This window comes from Petromyzon marinus, chromosome 75 (assembly GCF_048934315.1).
Source record: "Petromyzon marinus isolate PM22_M1 ecotype Great Lakes invasive population chromosome 75, UKy_Petmar_22M1.pri1.0, whole genome shotgun sequence".
Classification (NCBI taxonomy): Eukaryota; Metazoa; Chordata; class Hyperoartia; order Petromyzontiformes; family Petromyzontidae; genus Petromyzon; species Petromyzon marinus.
In genome coordinates, this window is record NC_133741.1 from 6571375 (window position 1) to 6590894 (window position 19520).

Sequence of the window (19520 nt, forward strand, 5' to 3'; positions counted from 1 at the left end):
GTCTCTATATAGTGAGTCTATGGGTCTCTATGAGTGAGTCTATGGGTCTCTATGAGTGAGTCTATGGGTCTCTATGAGTGAGTCTATGGGTCTCTACGTAGTGAGTCTGTGGGTCTCTATGTAGTGAGTCTATGGGTCTTTTGAGTGAGTCTATGGGTCTCTATGAGTGAGTCTATGGGTCTCTATGAGTGAGGCTATGGGTCTCTGTGAGGTGAGTCTATGCCTCTCTATGAGTGAGTCTGTGGGTCTCTATGAGTGAGTCTGTGGGTCTCTGTGTGGTGAGTCTGTGGGTCTCTGTGTGATGAGTCTATGGGTCTCTATGTGATGAGTCTGTGGGTCTCTGTGTGAGTGAGTCTGTGGGTCTCTATGAGTGAGTCTATGGGTCTCTATGAGTGAGTCTGTGGGTCTCTATGAGTGAGTCTATGCCTCTCTGTGTGGTGAGTCTGTGGGTCTCTATGTAGTGAGTCTATGCCTCTCTATGAGTGAGTCTATGCCTCTCTGTGTGGTGAGTCTGTGGGTCTCTATGAGTGAGTCTATGGGTCTCTGTGTGGTGAGTCTACGGGTCTCTATGTAGTGAGTCTATGCCTCTCTATGAGTGAGTCTATGGGTCTCTGTGTGGTGAGTCTGTGGGTCTCTGTGTGGTGAGTCTGTGGGTCTCTGTGTGATGAGTCTGTGGGTCTCTATGAGTGAGTCTATGCCTCTCTGTGTGGTGAATCTGTGGGTCTCTATGAGTGAGTCTATGGGTCTCTGTGTGGTGAGTCTACGGGTCTCTATGTAGTGAGTCTATGCCTCTCTATGAGTGAGTCTATGGGTCTCTGTGTGGTGAGTCTGTGGGTCTCTGTGTGGTGAGTCTGTGGGTCTCTGTGTGATGAGTCTGTGGGTCTCTATGAGTGAGTCTATGCCTCTCTGTGTGGTGACTCTGTGGGTCTCTATGAGTGAGTCTATGGGTCTCTGTGTGGTGAGTCTATGCCTCTCTATGAGTGAGTCTGTGGGTCTCTGTGTGGTGAGTCTGTGGGTCTCTATGAGTGAGTCTATGGGTCTCTGTGTGAGTGAGTCTATGGGTCTCTATGAGTGAGTCTGTGGGTCTCTATGAGTGAGTCTGTGGGTCTCTATGAGTGAGTCTGTGGGTCTCTGTGTGGTGAGTCTGTGGGTCTCTATGAGTGAGTCTGTGGGTCTCTATGAGTGAGTCTATGGGTCTCTGTGTGGTGAGTCTATGCCTCTCTATGAGTGAGTCTGTGGGTCTCTATGAGTGAGTCTATGGGTCTTTATGTAGTGAGTCTATGCCTCTCTGTGTGAGTGAGTCTATGGGTCTCTGTGTGGTGACTCTATGCCTCTCTATGAGTGAGACTATGCCTCTCTGTGTGGTGAGTCTATGGGTCTCTATGAGTGAGTCTATGCCTCTGTGTGTGGTGACTCTATGGGTCTCTGTGTGGTGAGTCTATGCCTCTCTATGAGTGAGTCTGTGGGTCTCTGTGTGGTGAGTCTGTGGGTCTCTGTGTGGTGAGTCTATGGGTCTCTGTGTGGTGAGTCTGTGGGTCTCTGTGTGGTGAGTCTGTGGGTCTCTGTGTGGTGAGTCTGTGGGTCTCTGTGTGGTGAGTCTGTGGGTCACTGTGTGATGAGTCTGTGGGTCTCTATGAGTGAGTCTATGGGTCTCTGTGTGGTGAGTCTATGGGTCTCTATGAGTGAGTCTATGGGTCTCTGTGTGAGTGAGTCTATGGGTCTTTATGAGTGAGTCTGTGCCTCTCTGTGTGGTGAGGCTATGCCTCTCTATGAGTGAGTCTGTGGGTCTCTATGAGTGAGTCTATGGGTCTCTATGTAGTGAGTCTGTGGGTCTCTATGAGTGAGTCTGTGGGTCTCTGTGTGAGTGAGTCTATGGGTCTCTATGAGTGAGTCTATGGGTCTCTGTGTGGTGAGTCTATGGGTCTCTATGAGTGAGTATATGGGTTTCTATGAGTGAGTCTATGCCTCTCTGTGTGAGTGAGTCTATGGGTCTCTATGAGTGAGTCTATGCCTCTCTATGAGTGAGTCTATGGGTCTCTGTGTGAGTGAGTCTACGGGTCTCTATGAGTGAGTCTATGCCTCTCTGTGTGGTGACTCTATGGGTCTCTATGAGTGAGTCTGTGCCTCTCTGTGTGGTGAGTCTATGGGTCTCTGTGTGGTGAGTCTATGGGTCTCTATGTAGTGAGTCTATGGGTCTCTATGAGTGAGTCTATGGGTCTCTATGAGTGAGTCTGTGGGTCTCTGTGTGGTGAGTCTATGCCTCTCTGTGTGGTGAGTCTATGGGTCTCTATGAGTGAGTCTACGGGTCTCTATGAGTGAGTCTATGCCTCTCTGTGTGGTGACTCTATGGGTCTCTATGTAGTGACTCTATGGGTCTCTATGAGTGACTCTACGGGTCTCTATGTAGTGAGTCTATGCCTCTCTGTGTGAGTGACTCTATGGGTCTCTATGAGTGACTCTATGGGTCTCTATGTGTGAGTCTATGGGTCTCTATGAGTGAGTCTATGGGTCTCTATGTGGTGAGTCTATGCCTCTCTGTGTGAGTGACTCTACGGGTCTCTATGAGTGAGTCTACGGGTCTCTGTGTGGTGAGTCTATGCCTCTCTATGAGTGAGTCTGAAGGTCTCTATGAGTGAGTCTATGCCTCTCTGTGTTGTGAGTCTGTGGGTCTCTGTGTGGTGAGTCTATGGGTCTCTATGAGCGAGTCTATGCCTCTCTGTGTGGTGACTCTATGGGTCTCTATGTAGTGACTCTATGGGTCTCTATGAGTGACTCTATGGGTCTCTATGTGTGACTCTACGGGTCTCTGTGTGGTGACTCTACGGGTCTCTATGAGCGAGTCTATGGGTCTCTATGTGGTGAGTCTATGGGTCTCTGTGTGGTGACTCTACGGGTCTCTATGAGTGACTCTACGGGTCTCTATGAGTGAGTCTATGCCTCTCTATGTAGTGACTCTACGGGTCTCTATGAGTGAGTCTATGCCTCTCTGTGAGTGACTCTACGGGTCTCTATGAGTGACTCTACGGGTCTCTATGAGTGACTCTACGGGTCTCTATGAATAACTCTACGGGTCTCTATGTAGTGAGTCTACGGGTCTCTATGAGTGAGTCTATGCCTCTCTATGTAGTGACTCTACGGGTCTCTGTGTAGTGAGTCTATGCCTCTCTATGTAGTGAGTCTATGGGTCTCTATGTAGTGACTCTACGGGTCTCTATGAGTGACTCTACGGGTCTCTATGAGTGACTCTACGGGTCTCTATGAGTGACTCTACGGGTCTCTATGAGTGACTCTACGGGTCTCTATGAGTGAGTCTGTGCCTCTCTATGTAGTGACTCTACGGGTCTCTATGAGTGAGTCTATGCCTCTCTATGTAGTGACTCTACGGGTCTCTGTGTAGTGAGTCTATGCCTCTCTATGTAGTGACTCTACGGGTCTCTATGAGTGAGTCTATGCCTCTCTGTGAGTGACTCTACGGGTCTCTATGAGTGAGTCTATGGGTCTCTATGTGTGAGTCTATGGGTCTCTATGAGTGACTCTATGGGTCTCTATGTAGTGAGTCTACGGGTCTCTATGAGTGAGTCTATGCCTCTCTATGTAGTGACTCTACGGGTCTCTATGAATGACTCTACGGGTCTCTATGAGTGAGTCTATGCCTCTCTATGTAGTGAGTCTACGGGTCTCTATGAGTGAGTCTGTGCCTCTCTATGTAGTGACTCTATGCCTCTCTATGAGTGACTCTACGGGTCTCTATGTAGTGACTCTACGGGTCTCTATGAGTGAGTCTGTGCCTCTCTATGTAGTGAGTCTACGGGTCTCTATGAGTGAGTCTATGCCTCTCTGTGAGTGACTCTACGGGTCTCTATGAGTGAGTCTATGGGTCTCTATGTGTGAGTCTATGGGTCTCTATGAGTGACTCTATGGGTCTCTATGTAGTGAGTCTACGGGTCTCTATGAGTGAGTCTATGCCTCTCTATGTAGTGACTCTACGGGTCTCTATGAATGACTCTACGGGTCTCTATGAGTGACTCTACGGGTCTCTATGAGTGAGTCTGTGCCTCTCTATGTAGTGACTCTACGGGTCTCTGTGTAGTGAGTCTATGCCTCTCTATGAGTGACTCTACGGGTCTCTATGAGTGACTCTATGCCTCTCTGTGCGGTGACTCTACGGGTCTCTATGAGTGACTCTGTGCCTCTCTGTGCGGTGACTCTACGGGTCTCTATGAGTGAGTCTATGCCTCTCTGTGCGGTGACTCTACGGGTCTCTATGTGTGAGTCTACGGGTCTCTATGAGTGAGTCTATGCCTCTCTATGTAGTGACTCTACGGGTCTCTGTGTAGTGAGTCTATGCCTCTCTATGAGTGACTCTACGGGTCTCTATGAGTGACTCTATGGGTCTCTATGTAGTGACTCTATGGGTCTCTATGAGTGAGTCTACGGGTCTCTATGAGTGACTCTACGGGTCTCTATGAGTGACTCTACGGGTCTCTATGTAGTGACTCTACGGGTCTCTGTGTAGTGAGTCTATGCCTCTCTGTGCGGTGACTCTACGGGTCTCTATGAGTGAGTCTGTGGGTCTCTGTGTGAGTGACTCTACGGGTCTCTATGAGTGAGTCTATGCCTCTCTGTGTGAGTGAGTCTACGGGTCTCTATGAGTGACTCTATGCCTCTCTGTGCGGTGACTCCACCCCTCTCACCTGCACCGCCTTCCCGACACTGCCGCTGGCTTCACCGTCCCGAGCTGCCCCTCCCGCTCCCGCCCCCCTCTCCTCCTCCACCACCTCAGCGGCTCCACCCGCGGCTCCACCCGCGGCTCCACCCGCTGAGTCCGTGGCGAGCAGCTGGGCCAGGTGGAGCTGCTCAGTTTCACGGAGGGCCTCGAGGAAGGCCTCGAACGCAGCCTCACCTCGCCTGGGCAGGAGGCTCAGCAGCTCGCTGTTGCGTCGCCGGGCAACGGGGATGGCCTGGGGGTGGGGGGGGTGGGGGTGGGGGGAGGGGTGGGGGGAGAGACTCACCAGATCGCTCACCCACTCACTCACTCATCTACTCACTCACTCATCCACCCACTCACTCACTCACTCAACCACCAGCTCACTCACCCACTCACTCACTCATCCACTCACTCACTCACTCACCCACTCAACCAGTCACTCACCCACCCACCCACCCACTCATCCACCCACTCACCCACCCACTCACCCAATTTCCCACCCACCCACCCACCAACTCACCCACCCACTCACCCACCCACCCACCCACTCACCCAATCACCCACCCACTCACTCACCCACCCACCCACCCACTCATCCACCCACTCACCCACCCACTCACCCAATTTCCCACCCACCCACCAACTCACCCACCCACTCACCGACCCACCCACCCACCCACTCACTCACCCACCCACCCACTCACTCACTCACCCACCCACTCACCGACCCACCCACCCACTCACCGACCCACCCACCCACCCACTCACTTACCCACCCACCCACCCACTCACCCACCCACCCACTCACCCAATCACCCACCCACCCACTCATCCACCCACCCACTCACCCACCCACCCACTCACCCACCCACCCACCCACTCATCCACCCACCCACCCACTCACCCACTCACCCACCCACCCACCCACTCACTCACTCACCCACCCACCCACCCACTCACCCAATTTCCCACCCACCCACCCACCAACTCACCCACCCACCGACCCACCCACCCACTCACCCACCCACCCACTCACTCACTCACCCACCCACTCACCGACCCACTCACCCACTCACCGACCCACCCACCCACTCACCGACCCACCCACCCACTCACCCACCCACCCATCCACTCACCCACCCACCCACTCACCCACCCACCCACTCACCCACCCACTCACTCACCCAGTTTCCCACCCACCCACCAACTCACCCACCCACCGACCCACCCACCCACTCACCCACCCACCCACTCACTCACTCACTCACCACTCACTCACTCACTCACCACTCACTCACTCACCCACCCACCCACCCACTCACCGACCCACCCAACCACTCACCCACCCACCCACCCACTCACCCACCCACCCACTCACCCACCCACCCACCCACTCACCCAGTTTGCCACCCACCAACTCACCCACCCACTCACCCACTCACCCACCCACTCACTCACTCATCCTCCCACCCACCCACTCACCCACCCACCCACCTCTATATCCTCCTTCATGCTCTGGGTCAGGATCTTCTTTGCGTACAGCACGTCAATGAGATCCCCCGGAACCATCTCGTGGATCAACCGCACGTGGTTCATTCTCAGCGCCTCCCGGTGCCTCCGCTCCATCTCCCACCTGGGACGCTCCACACGGAGCGGTCATCAGCGACGGCGGAATCAGCGGCGGAATCAGCGGCGGAATCAGCGGCGGAATCAGCGGCGGAATCAGCGACAGCGGCGGCAACAGCGGTGCTTTGCCTGGGGGTGTAGGCTGGCCTTATACACCACTCTACTATACACTACACTATACACTACACTATACTACTATACACTATACTATACACTACACACTACACTACACACTACACTATACACTACACTATACACTACACTATACACTCTACTATACACTACACTATACACTACTCTACTATACACTACACTATACACTACACTACTATACACTACACTATACACTACACTATACACTACTATACTATACACTACACTATACACTACTATACTATACACTACACTACTATACATTACACTATACACTACTCTACACTATACACTACTATACACTACTATACACTACACTATACTATACACTACACTACTATACACTACACTATACACTACATTATACACTACACACTACTATACACTACACTATACACTACTATACACTATACACTACTATACACTACTATACACTGCACTATACACTACACTATACTATACACTACACTATACACTACACTATACACTACTATACACTACACTATACACTACTATACACTATACTACTATACACTATACTATACACTACTATACACTACACTACACACTACTTCCACTATACCCACTACACGACTATACACTGAGGCATCTAAATCATCATCATCAGCTCCATCTGCTTCATCACCACCACCACCAACAACAGCCGCCATTCGCCACCAAGCGGCGGTGACGTCACCACGTGCCAGGCTAGGTGCACTTTGAGGCTATCACCTGAAGTGCCGAGGGCTCGCTGCTGACAGGAGGAGGTCATGGGTTGGCTGCTGTGCCAGGCTAGGTGCATGAGGAGGTCATGGGTCATACACTGCAGGTGCCATGGGTTGACTGCTGTGCTGGGTCTCTATGAGTATGGGTCTCTATGAGTATGGGTCTCTATGGGTCTCTGTGAATCTCTATGAGTGTGGGTCTCTATGGGTCTCTGTGGGTCTCTATGAGTATGGGTCTCTGTGAATCTCTATGAGTATGGGTCTCTATGGGTCTCTGTGGGTCTCTATGAGTATGGGTCTCTGTGGGTCTCTATGAGTATTGGTCTCTGTGAGTCTGAGTAAAGGTCTCTGTGAATCTCTATGAGTGCCTGTGAGTCGCTGTGGGTCTCTATGAGTATGGGTCTCTATGAGTATGGGTCTCTGTGGGTCTATGTGGGTCTCTATGAGTATGGGTCTCTGTGAGTCTCTGTGGGTCTCTATGAGTATGGGTCTCTGTGGGGCTCCATGGGTCTCTGTGAGCCTCTATGAGTCTCTGTGGGTCTCTATGAGTATGGGTCTCTGTGAATCTCTATGAGTGTCTGCGAGTCTCTGTGGGTCTCTATGAGTATGGGTCTCTGTGAGCCTCTATGAGTCTCTGTGGGTCTCTATGAGTATGGGTCTCTCTGGGTCTCTATGAGTATTGGTCTCTATGGGTCTCTATGAGTATGGGTCTCTATGGGTCTCTGTGGGTCTCTATGAGTATGGGTCTCTATGGGTCTCTATGAGTATGGGTCTCTGTGAGTCTGAGTAAAGGTCTCTGTGAATCTCTATGAGTGCCTGTGAGTCTCTGTGGGTCTCTATGAGTATGGGTCTCTATGAGTATGGGTCTCTGTGGGGCTCCATGGGTCTCTGTGAGCCTCTATGAGTCTCTGTGGGTCTCTATGAGTATGGGTCTCTGTGAATCTCTGAGTATCTGCGAGTCTATGTGGGTCTCTATGGGTCTCTGTGGGTCTCTGTGAGTATGGGTCTCTGTGAATCTCTATGAGTGTCTGTGAGTCTCTGTGGGTCTCTATGAGTATGGGTCTCTGTAGGTCTCTGTGAGTATTGGTCTCTGTGAGTCTGAGTAAAGGTCTCTGTGAATCTCTATGAGTGCCTGTGAGTCGCTGTGGGTCTCTATGAGTATGGGTCTCTATGAGTATGGGTCTCTGTGGGTCTATGTGGGTCTCTATGAGTATGGGTCTCTGTGAGTCTCTGTGGGTCTCTATGAGTATGGGTCTCTGTGGGGCTCCATGGGTCTCTGTGAGCCTCTATGAGTCTCTGTGGGTCTCTATGAGTATGGGTCTCTGTGAATCTCTATGAGTGTCTGCGAGTCTCTGTGGGTCTCTATGAGTATGGGTCTCTGTGAGCCTCTATGAGTCTCTGTGGGTCTCTATGAGTATGGGTCTCTCTGGGTCTCTATGAGTATTGGTCTCTATGGGTCTCTATGAGTATGGGTCTCTATGGGTCTCTGTGGGTCTCTATGAGTATGGGTCTCTATGGGTCTCTATGAGTATGGGTCTCTGTGAGTCTGAGTAAAGGTCTCTGTGAATCTCTATGAGTGCCTGTGAGTCTCTGTGGGTCTCTATGAGTATGGGTCTCTATGAGTATGGGTCTCTGTGGGGCTCCATGGGTCTCTGTGAGCCTCTATGAGTCTCTGTGGGTCTCTATGAGTATGGGTCTCTGTGAATCTCTGAGTATCTGCGAGTCTATGTGGGTCTCTATGGGTCTCTGTGGGTCTCTGTGAGTATGGGTCTCTGTGAATCTCTATGAGTGTCTGTGAGTCTCTGTGGGTCTCTATGAGTATGGGTCTCTGTAGGTCTCTGTGGGTCTCTGTGAGTATGGGTGTCTGTGGGTCTCTGTGGGTCTCTATGAGTCTCTATGAGTATGGGTCTCTGTGAGCCTCTATGAGTCTCTGTGGGTCTCTATGAGCATGGGTCTCTGTGAATCTCTATGAGTGTCTGTGAGTCTCTGTGGGTCTCTATGTGTATGGGTCTCTGTGGGTCTCTATGAGTGTCTGTGGGTCTCTGTGGGTCTCTATGAGTGTCTGTGGGTCTCTGTGGGTCTCTATGAGTGTCTGTGGGTCTCTGTGGGTCTCTATGGGTACGTGTCTCTGTGGGTCTGTATGAGTATGGGTTTCTATGGGTCTCTGTGGGTCTCTATGAGTGTCTGTGGGTCTCTGTGGGTCTCTATGAGTGTCTGTGGGTCTCTGTGGGTCTCTATGAGTATGGGTCTCTATGAGTATGGGTCTCTATGGGTCTCGGTGGGTCTCTATGGGTACGTGTCTCTGTGGGTCTGTATGAGTATGGGTCTCTATGGGTCTCTGTGGGTCTCTATGAGTATGGGTCTCAGTGAATCTCTATGAGTGTCTGTGAGTCTCTGTGGGTCTCTATGAGTATGGGTCTCTATGAGTATGGGTCTCTGTGGGTCTCTATGAGTATGGGTCTCTGTGGGTCTCTATGAGTATGGGTCTCTGTGGGTCTGTATGAGTATGGGTCTCTATGGGTCTCTGTGGGTCTCTATGAGTATGGGTCTCTATGGGTCTCTGTGGGTCTCTATGAGTATGGGTCTCTATGGGTCTCTGTGGGTCTCTATGAGTATGAGTCTATATGGGTCTCGGTGGGTCTATATTTTTCGCTGACATTCCACGTTAGGGTGACCGGGGGCAAGTACATCCATCGTACCCTTTTGGCTGTGCCGGTGTTAAAATAATAGTACCAAACACACGATAGGAGTTTGCAAAGTATAGGAAAGTTACGATAATCAGTTTAACAAAATATAAATACGAATAAAAAACACATTTAAAGCTGAATTGTAACGGATAAAAACGTTTACATTTAAAAGTGTAAGAATATGTAACTTCGTCAATTGCTGAGTCACGAAACAACGCGAGCGAACGTAAAGATGTTTAACTTTACAGTGGGAAAAAAAACTTTAAATTGGATGAAAATAAAGTTACGGTCTTTCATTGGATTATACCGCCTCGGCCTGGGTCCCCCCTGCGGGGGTCAGGGGCGCCTATCGCGGCAGCGGAACTAGGAAACGCGGAAGGCCTTTCAGGCTTCGCTCTGTCTCAAACGGAGACCTACAGACTCACCACACAGAGACCCACAAACTCACCCACACACAGAGACCAATATACGCATTACACAGAGACCCATAGATTCACCGTTAAACTAAAAATAACAAAAAAGTTACGGTCTGTATTGGATTCGCCCGCATCGGCCTGGATCCCCCCTTGCGGGGTTCTCGGGCGCCTGTCGCGGCAGCGGAACTAGGAAAAGCGGAAGGCCTATCAGGCTCCACTCTTTCTCACACGGAGATCAATAGACTCTCCACACAGAGACCCACAGACTCATCACACAGAGACCCACAGACTCATCAGACAGTGACCCACAGACTCACCACACAGAGACCCACAGACTCACCACACAAAGACTCACCACACAGAGACCCACAGACTCACCACACAGTGACCCACAGACCCACCACACAGAGACCCATAGACTCACCACACAGAGACCCACAGACTCACCACACAAAGACTCACCACACAGCGACCTGTAGACTGACCACACAGAGACCCACAGACTCACCACACAGAGACCCACAGACTCACCACACAGAGACCCATAGACTCACCACAGAGACCCACAGACTCATCAGAGAGACCCATAGACTCACGACACAGAGACCCATAGACTCATTACAGAGACCCATAGACTCACGACACAGAGACCCATAGACTCACCACAGAGACCCACAGACTCACCCCACAGACTCACCACACAGAGACCCACAGACTCACCACACAGAGACCCGCAGACTCACCACACAGAGACCCATAGAACCACCACACAGAGACCCACAAATTCACCACACAGAGACCCATAGACTCACCACACAGAGACCCACAGACTCACCACACAAAGACCCACAGACTCACCACACAGAGACCCACAGACTCACCACACAGAGACCCATAGACTCACCACAGAGACCCGCAGACTCATCACACAGAGACCCATAGACCCACCACACAGAGACCCATAGACCCACCACACAGAGACCCATAGACCCACCACACAGAGACCCACAGATTCACCACACAGAGACCCACAGACTCACCACACAGAGACCCACAGACTCACCACACAAAGACCCACAGACTCACCACACAAAGACCCACAGACTCACCACACAGATACCCATAGACTCACCACACAGAGACCCATAGACTCACCACACAGAGACCCATAGACCCACCACACAGAGACCCACAAATTCACCACACAGAGACCCATAGACTCACCACACAGAGACCCACAGACTCACCACACAAAGACCCACAGACTCACCACACAGAGACCCACAGACTCACCACACAGAGACCCATAGACTCATCAGACAGTGACCCACAGACTCACCACACAGAGACCCACAGACTCACCACACAGAGACCCACAGACTCACCACACAGAGACTCACCACACAGAGACCCACAGACTCATCACACAGTGACCCACAGACTCACCACACAGAGACCCATAGACTCACCACACAGAGACCCACAGACTCACCACACAAAGACCCACAGACCCACCACACAGAGACCCATAGACTCATCACACAGAGACCCATAGACTCACCACACAGAGACCCACAGACTCACCACACAAAGACCCACAGACTCACCACACAGAGACCCATAGACTCACCACACAGCGACCTGTAGACTGACCACACAGAGACCCACAGACTCACCACACAGAGACCCACAGACTCACCACACAGAGACCCATAGACTCACCACAGAGACCCACAGACTCATCAGAGAGACCCATAGACTCACGACACAGAGACCCATAGACTCATCACAGAGACCCATAGACTCACGACACAGAGACCCATAGACTCACCACACAGAGACCCACAGACTCACCCCACAGACTCACCACACAGAGACCCACAGACTCACCACACAGAGACCCGCAGACTCACCACACAGAGACCCATAGACTCACCACACAGAGACCCATAGACTCACCACACAGAGACCCACAGACCCACCACTCATCACACTCCCGCCTTTTTACTCACCTACCCTTGGCAGTGCGGCGAATGAGCAGGGCTGTCTCGCGTGGAGGCAAGGTTAACGGCTTAAAGCAAACACCGCGTTCAAAATCATCACCTCGTAGCTAATGAAACCATCAACAACCATCAACAACCAAACAGCACGAACAGCAGCAGCTGTTCCTGTTGATGTTTCGAGGACCTTTTGAAATGTTCTAGCGGGGTCCACGGGTCGAAAGTTTCCCTCGCCGTCAACCGCCCCCGGGGCGCTCTCAACGCGCGCCGCTCCCACGGTGCCCCCATTGCTCCGGTGCCCCTGGGGCGTCTTGCGAACGTCGATTAGTGATACGATTGCGTCACTGGTCGCGCGACCACGCCCCCCCACCCACCCGTCATCCACCACCCGTTCTTCTCATGAATATTCATGAGGAGAATTTTATCGCGTCACGCACGGGTCGCGCGACCACGCCTTCCACCACCTTCTCCTCATGAATATTCATGAGGAGAACTTTTTTTTGAATTTTTTTTTTGAAATTCTGCCGTGTGTGTGTGGGGGAGGGGGGGAGGTCACGTGGTCGGGCTGCAGTAGTCTTCGACTTACGAACGGTTTCGGTTCGATCTGGTCCTCGACTTACGACCGCAAAATGACGTTGACCCTGTGGACCGGGCCGTTCGTAAGTCGAACACGCAACGTAATGAAGGCAAGTCCTCGACTTACGGAGGCAATTGGTTAATAAATCTTGATTTGAAGCACGTAGGAACTATGCGGCAATCCCATACCGTAGCTATCCGTGGTGCTAAAGTTGAGGGTAAGAATCCACCCATTTTTTCGCCATATAGCATTGTGATATATAACGACTTATTGTTGGTAGCTTAGCTGATTGGAGAATATGGAGTGTATTGATAACATTAAGGTAATTTATATTTTAGTTTTTATTGGTTCACTATATAGTACTGTGAATAGCTCAGATGTGTAGGCCTTGACTTCAACATAGTAATTTCTGTGACCAGTCACTAGCTAATCACTCAGTTATTTCAATGCTAAATTCGCCTAGTTATTTCAATGCTAAATTCTCCTGTTGGATTTGTACTAAGTGCCTCGGTGAATGTGTATGCTCTGACTTTAACGTAGCTATTTCTGTGAGCAGTTACAAGCTAATCACTCAGCTATTTCAATGCTAAATTCTATGCTAATTCCATTGTCAAGGGGTGCCTCTGCGGATGTGTATGCTTAACTTAGCTATTTCAATGCTAAATTCTATGCTAATTCCTTTAACAAGGGGTGCCTCTGCGGATGTGTATGCTTTAACTTTTAACATAGCTATTTCTGTGACCAGTCACAAGCTAATCAATGCTAAATTCTATGCTAATTCCTTTGTCAAGGGGTGCCTCTGCAGATGTGTATGCTTTAACTTAGCTATTTCAATGCTAAATTCTATGCTAATTCCATTAACAAGGGGTGCCTCTGCGGATGTGTATGCTTTAACTTTTATCATAGCTATTTCTGTGACCAGTCACAAGCTAATCACTCAGCCATTTCAATGCTAAATTCTATGCTAATTCCTTTGTCAAGGCGCTTTGTTCCTCTCACACAGCTTAAAGGCCGTGATCTGAACGTGGCTCTTTCACTCCAGCGCTGTCCTACCAGACAGTCTCGCCCCCTTCGCCTGATGAAGGCCGCTTGTGTTGTGGCCGAAACGTCGTGAGAATATTATTGTGTTATTTTATTTTATCAATTTATTATTTTACTCTCATTCTACGTGGTGGTGACTTTACCGAAAGAACCAAAGAAGATGAATCCCATACCAGTTGGTTATTTCGGTAAAGTCACGTGGGTAGACACAACACACGAACACTGACACCTTCATTCAAGGGGCATCGTGTTTGCACTAACGACAACGCAAGCGGTCAAAAACGCAACACAAAAATAGTCAACTCTGATGATAATAATCTTCCCGAAGAAGGCCGCTTGTGTCGCGGCCGAAACGTCGTGAGAATTTTAATCGTGTGATTTTATTTCATTAATTTATTATTTTATCATTCTCATTCCACGTGGTGGTGACTTTTACCGAAAGCAACCAAAGAAGATGAATCCTTGCAGTCACGAATGCTTTAAATCGAAATTTTAAATCTGATAATATTAATAATGATATTGGCACCATCCTTTGAAATTTGATTGGTCCACACCAGAGAGACGGCTTTTCTTAGAGCCCCTTTAGTCTCTCCACTGGTGTTGGACCAGAAGACGCCACAAGGCGTACAACTCAGCACACCATCAGAGTATTGAGGGCTCGGGGTGAGCATTTACATTATGAGACCTCCTTTGCCAGTAACAAGATATAGGAATAGGTTTTTACCCTTTTAACTGGCACAAAAACTGACACCTTTATTCAAGGGCATCGTGTTTGCAATAACCACCACACAAGCAGTCAAAAATGCAAACAAAAAGAGACAACTCTGATAATAATAATATTGGCACCGTCCTTTGAAATTTGATTGGTCCACACCAGAGAGACGGCTTTTCTTAGAGCCCTTTAGTCTCTCCACTGGTGTTGGACCAGATGGCACCACAAGGCGTACAACTCAGCGCACCATCAGAGTATTGAGGGCTCGGGGTGAGCATTTACATTATGATACCTCCTTTGCCAGTAACGAGATATAGGAATAGGTTTTTACCCTTTTAACTGGCACAAAAACTGACACCTTTATTCAAGAGCATCATGTTTGCAATAACCACAACACAAGCAGTCAAAAAATGCAAACAAAAAGCGACAACTCTGATAATAATGATATGCACTGTCCTTGAATTTGATTGGTCCACACCAACAACAACAACCACAACAAGACAACTAAGATTGAGGCCATCAGTCTAACTCCGTACTACAATAAACAAAAACATGGCCAAAACAAAAAAACGTTTTCCAAAATCACCAAAATAAAAGCCATAAATGCAATGTAACAGTGATCATAGGGACTGTGCCTGAAATTTTTAACAATAAACTACATAAATAAATTATAACACCAAAAATCTAGAGCCATATTTTAGGCCACTGAATATCTTGTTACTGGCAAAGGAGGTCTCAAAATTCAAGGACGGTGCCAATATTATTATTATCAGAGTTGTCTCTTTTTGTTTGCATTTTTGACTGCTTGTGTTGTGGTTATTGCAAACATGATGCCTTGAATTTTGATTTAAAGCTTTCGTGACTGCAGTAATTCATATTCTTAGCTCTTTCGGTAAAGTCACGTTGAAGGGAAACAATAAAATAAGTATATTTTATATATTTATGTACTTATAGAGCTAAGAATATGAATCCTTGAATAAAGATGTCAGTTTTTGTGCCAGTTAAAAGGGTGAAAACCTATTACTAAAATAAATGAATTCACAATAAACATTGTTTTTTTTTCGTGGGTTAGATCGCGTTATTGATCAGTGTGTGTGTGTCGTAACCCTCCACCACCCGACACGGCCAATCAGCAAAGCAAAAAAAGGTGTCACGTTGACAAAAGAACAAAATAGTTCACCGCTTTAGCCCCCACACTGGTCTCGTCGTCGTTGTTGTTGTTGTTGTTGAAGAGTGAATCCACGACATTCACGGTTTGAGCAGTAGTTCGACGTTTCGCTGCTAATTACATCCCCAGCATCATCGGGAAATTCGCCAGAATGTGAGGGCTCTACCATTCTCTTCTAGATCTGAAGCTTTCGTGACTGCAGGGATCCATACTCTTTGGCTCTATTCGGTAAAGGCACGTGAAAGTATAAAACAACAACAAAAAAACCTTTAAAAATATATAAAATAAAAATAATAAATACTAACAATGAATAAAAAATGAAAAAAATAAAAAAATAAAAAATAATAACAATACATAAAAAAATGAAAAAAATAAAAATAAATTTTTTTTAAAATAAATTTTTAAAAAAAAAAATCACGCCGTTTCGGCCACAACACAAGTGGCCCTCATCAGGTGAAGGGACCCCCGGCCGCTGTCTCGAGGACAGCGCTGGAGTGCAAACAACAGCCACGCTCAGGCCGCGGAACATTTAAGCTCGTGCGAGAGCAATTGAGGTGCCTTGGCAAAGGAATTAGCATGGGAAAAAATTGAACGTTTTTTTAATTGGCGGACTTATCGCATGATGAACGGCGTAGAAAGGGGGGGGGTGGTGGTGAACATGTGCGGGTCGGCGTGGGTGGGGAGCGGTGAGTTTCCCCATGTTGATGGTGTGAAAAGGGAACTTCAAGCAGCTGCGAAAGGCTTTGGGATACCACTAGTTGAAAAAAAACCAATATATATATGCCGCACCATTCTGCGCGATTTGCCCGATGATTCTGGGGATGTAATTAGCAGCGAAACGTCGAACTACTCGTCAAACCGTGAATGTCGTGGATTCGCTCTTCAACAACAACAATAACAACAACAACAACGACGACGACACCGGCGTGGGGGCTAAAGCGGTGAACTATTTTGTCCTCTTGTCAACGTGGCACCTTGTTTTTCTTTTGCTGATTGGCCGTGTCGGGTGGTGGAGGGTCACGGCACACACACACACTGATCAATGACGCGATCTAACCCACCAAAAAAATAATAAAAAAATAAAATCTCTTTGTCGTGAATAATATCGGTCGCGAAAGCTTGCTATGAGCGCGTTAAACCAAAATAAACGAATTAAAACAAATATAATATGATAGCGAGTATAACGCAAGAAAAAATATGTATCTATTTTTAGCTTTGGTCGTTCGTAAGTCGAAACGCAACGTGACGAAGGCGATGTCCTCGACTTACGAATACGATTGCTTCCCTCCGAACACGTTCGTAAGTTAACAAAAGGCGAAGTCCTCGACTTACGAGCGCCATTCGATCCCACTGAGCCCGTTCGTAAGTCGAAACACAACGTAACAAAAGCGGTGTCCTCGACTTACGAGCGCCACTCGATCGATCTGAGCCGTTCGTAAGTCGAAACGCAACGTAACAAAAGCGATGTCCTCGACTTACGAGCGCCATTCGATCCCTCTGAGCCCGTTCGTAAGTCGAAACGCAACGTAACCCACCGCTACACCAGGTGTTATTTGAGGCCGAGTTGACCTAGAGGAGGCCCAGGACCGGTTCAGATAATCGTCACCGGTATTGGCCGTGAGTGGGAATCGAACTTGGGTCGCCGGGTTTGTAGCGCCAACCGCTCCTGCACTACCGCTCCCCCACACACACACAACAACAACAACAACCGCCAATCGCCACTGAGTGACTGTGATGTCACCACGACGCTTGTGCCAGGCCATGTGCACCTTGAGACCACGTGAAGCGTCGAACGCCTTCTGGCAGGAGGTCACGGGGCAGACCCAGGTGCCACGGGTCGACTGACTGAGATGACTGGCTGATGCACCACCTGTGCCCCCTACTGTGCCAACCTGCTGTGCTTTAGCCACCCGGCACTCCGCTCGTTGTTGTGAGCGTCGCTCCTCCGCCCTCCGTTGTTGTTGGAGGGCGACTGCCTCCAACTGCCCAGTAGCAGCGTCCTTCACGAGCCTCCTCCACAGAGGCCGATCTTGACACCGCTGGTACCAGTCATCGACAAGTCCACTCAGCTCCACGTCCTCCTGTACCACATCACTCCATCTCTTCTCTAGCCCGTGCCGCGCCCGTTTAGCCCCCTTGATCTGGCCGAACAAAAGGTGTTTGGGCATGCGGTGATTGGGCATGCGGGCTACATGGCCCAGCCAACGCAGCCTTGCCTGTCGGAGGTGCTCACCGATGGGACCTTGCCCAGATCTTTCGAGGATTTGTAAGCTCCTCACACAATCCAGTCTGGTTAAACCCAGGATTGATCGTAGGCAGGCCAGCCTAAATGTTTCTAACCGGCGAAGATGTTCCATTAGGGGGGTCCACGTTTCGCAAGCGTAGAGAAGGGAGGGAATGACCGTGGCCGAAAAGACCTGAAGCTTCGTGCAGAGCAACAGACCAGGTAGCTTCCACACAGTGTTACACAACCGATGAAAAGATAATGCTGCTTGACTGATTCGGAGTGAGACCTCTGCTGTTAAATCGGAGCTGGTCATAAGCACACTGCCCAGGTATGGGAAACTCTCCACTCTCTCCACAGTTGCCCCATCACCAATTGGGAGTTTTGGGGGTGGAGTGTCCGATGGCACAAAATACCCAGGCAGGTGCTTAGTTTTGGTGGGGCTGATGGTAAGGCCCCACCTCTTAGTGGCACGCTCCAGTCTCAGCAGCAGCGTCTCCAACTCCTCCTCTGAGTGAGCTGCAATTACCAGATCATCGGCATACATAACGTGGTTGACCAACAGGGAGCCATCCCTTGATCGCACTCGGGCATTGATCAGCCTTCCATTGTATCTGTACCAGATGGAAATTCCTCCGGTACAGCTACTGAAGGCTTCACGAACTACGTGGTCGAAATTGATGTTAAATAATTTGGGAGCCAGAAGACATGCCTGTCGCACCCCAACGTGTACAGGGAATGGCTCTGACTCCCGGCCACGTAGTTTTACCCGAGCCCGCTCACCATCATGAAGGTCCTTAATGATCGTGAGCAGAGGGTCAGGGACTCCGAAAGCACGAAGATCAACCCAGAGCCCAGGCCTACTGATGGTATCATAGGCCATGACCAGGTCAATAAAGCAGAGATGTAGGTCTTGTTGGAATTCCCTACACCTCTGCTGTAGCAGACGGACGGAAAAAATGGCATCAGTGCAGGACCGACCTTTCCTGAAAACGCATTGGGGCTCCGCAAGCCTCTCCTCAGCGTGCCTGGCAAGGCGATGTTGAATAATCCTTGCCAGGACCTTTCCCGGCATACCGAGGAGTGAGATGCCCCTGTAGTTGTTACAGTCTGTGCGGTCCCCCTTCTTAAAAAGGGGGACCACCAGGGCATCCTTCCAATCCTGCGGAACCCGTCCAGTGGCCCAGACTGTTGTTATGATGTCATATAGGGCAGTCTGTGCACAAACGCCACCCTCCATCAGCATTTCGCTTGGGAGATCATCTCTGCCCGCTGCCTTTCCTGGTCTCAGACTCTGGATCGCCTTCAGTACTTCCTCAACGGATGGCATCTCAGCCAGCCACTCACAGGGGGTGACTTCCTCCTCTAATATTTGAGGCACCACACCTCAGCAGGGTTATCCCCACATTGTCCCATGATGTTTTCCAGGCTGAGGGATTCCCCCTCCCCCAGGACCTCACGGAAATGCTCAGCAAATCTGCAA

General features: G+C 49.6%; 1 protein-coding gene across 2 annotated transcripts in view; it reads right to left on the reverse strand.

The window, feature by feature from the left end:
* LOC142907158 (caspase-2-like) overlaps positions 1-12519 on the reverse strand; it is a 48149-nt gene extending 35630 nt beyond the window's left edge. The window contains exons 1-3 of one of the 2 annotated variants that reach the window (XM_076056408.1): positions 12332-12519; positions 6203-6341; positions 4695-4961 (exon numbers count right to left, since the gene is read on the reverse strand). In XM_076056408.1, coding sequence (XP_075912523.1) covers positions 4695-4961; positions 6203-6334 — 399 coding nt within the window. In that variant the 5' untranslated portion in view covers positions 6335-6341; positions 12332-12519. Of the gene's footprint in view, positions 1-4694; positions 4962-6202; positions 6342-12327 lie in introns of both variants that reach the window. The other variant, XM_076056407.1, reaches the window with a different exon arrangement.
* Between the last annotated feature and the right edge of the window lie 7001 nt (positions 12520-19520).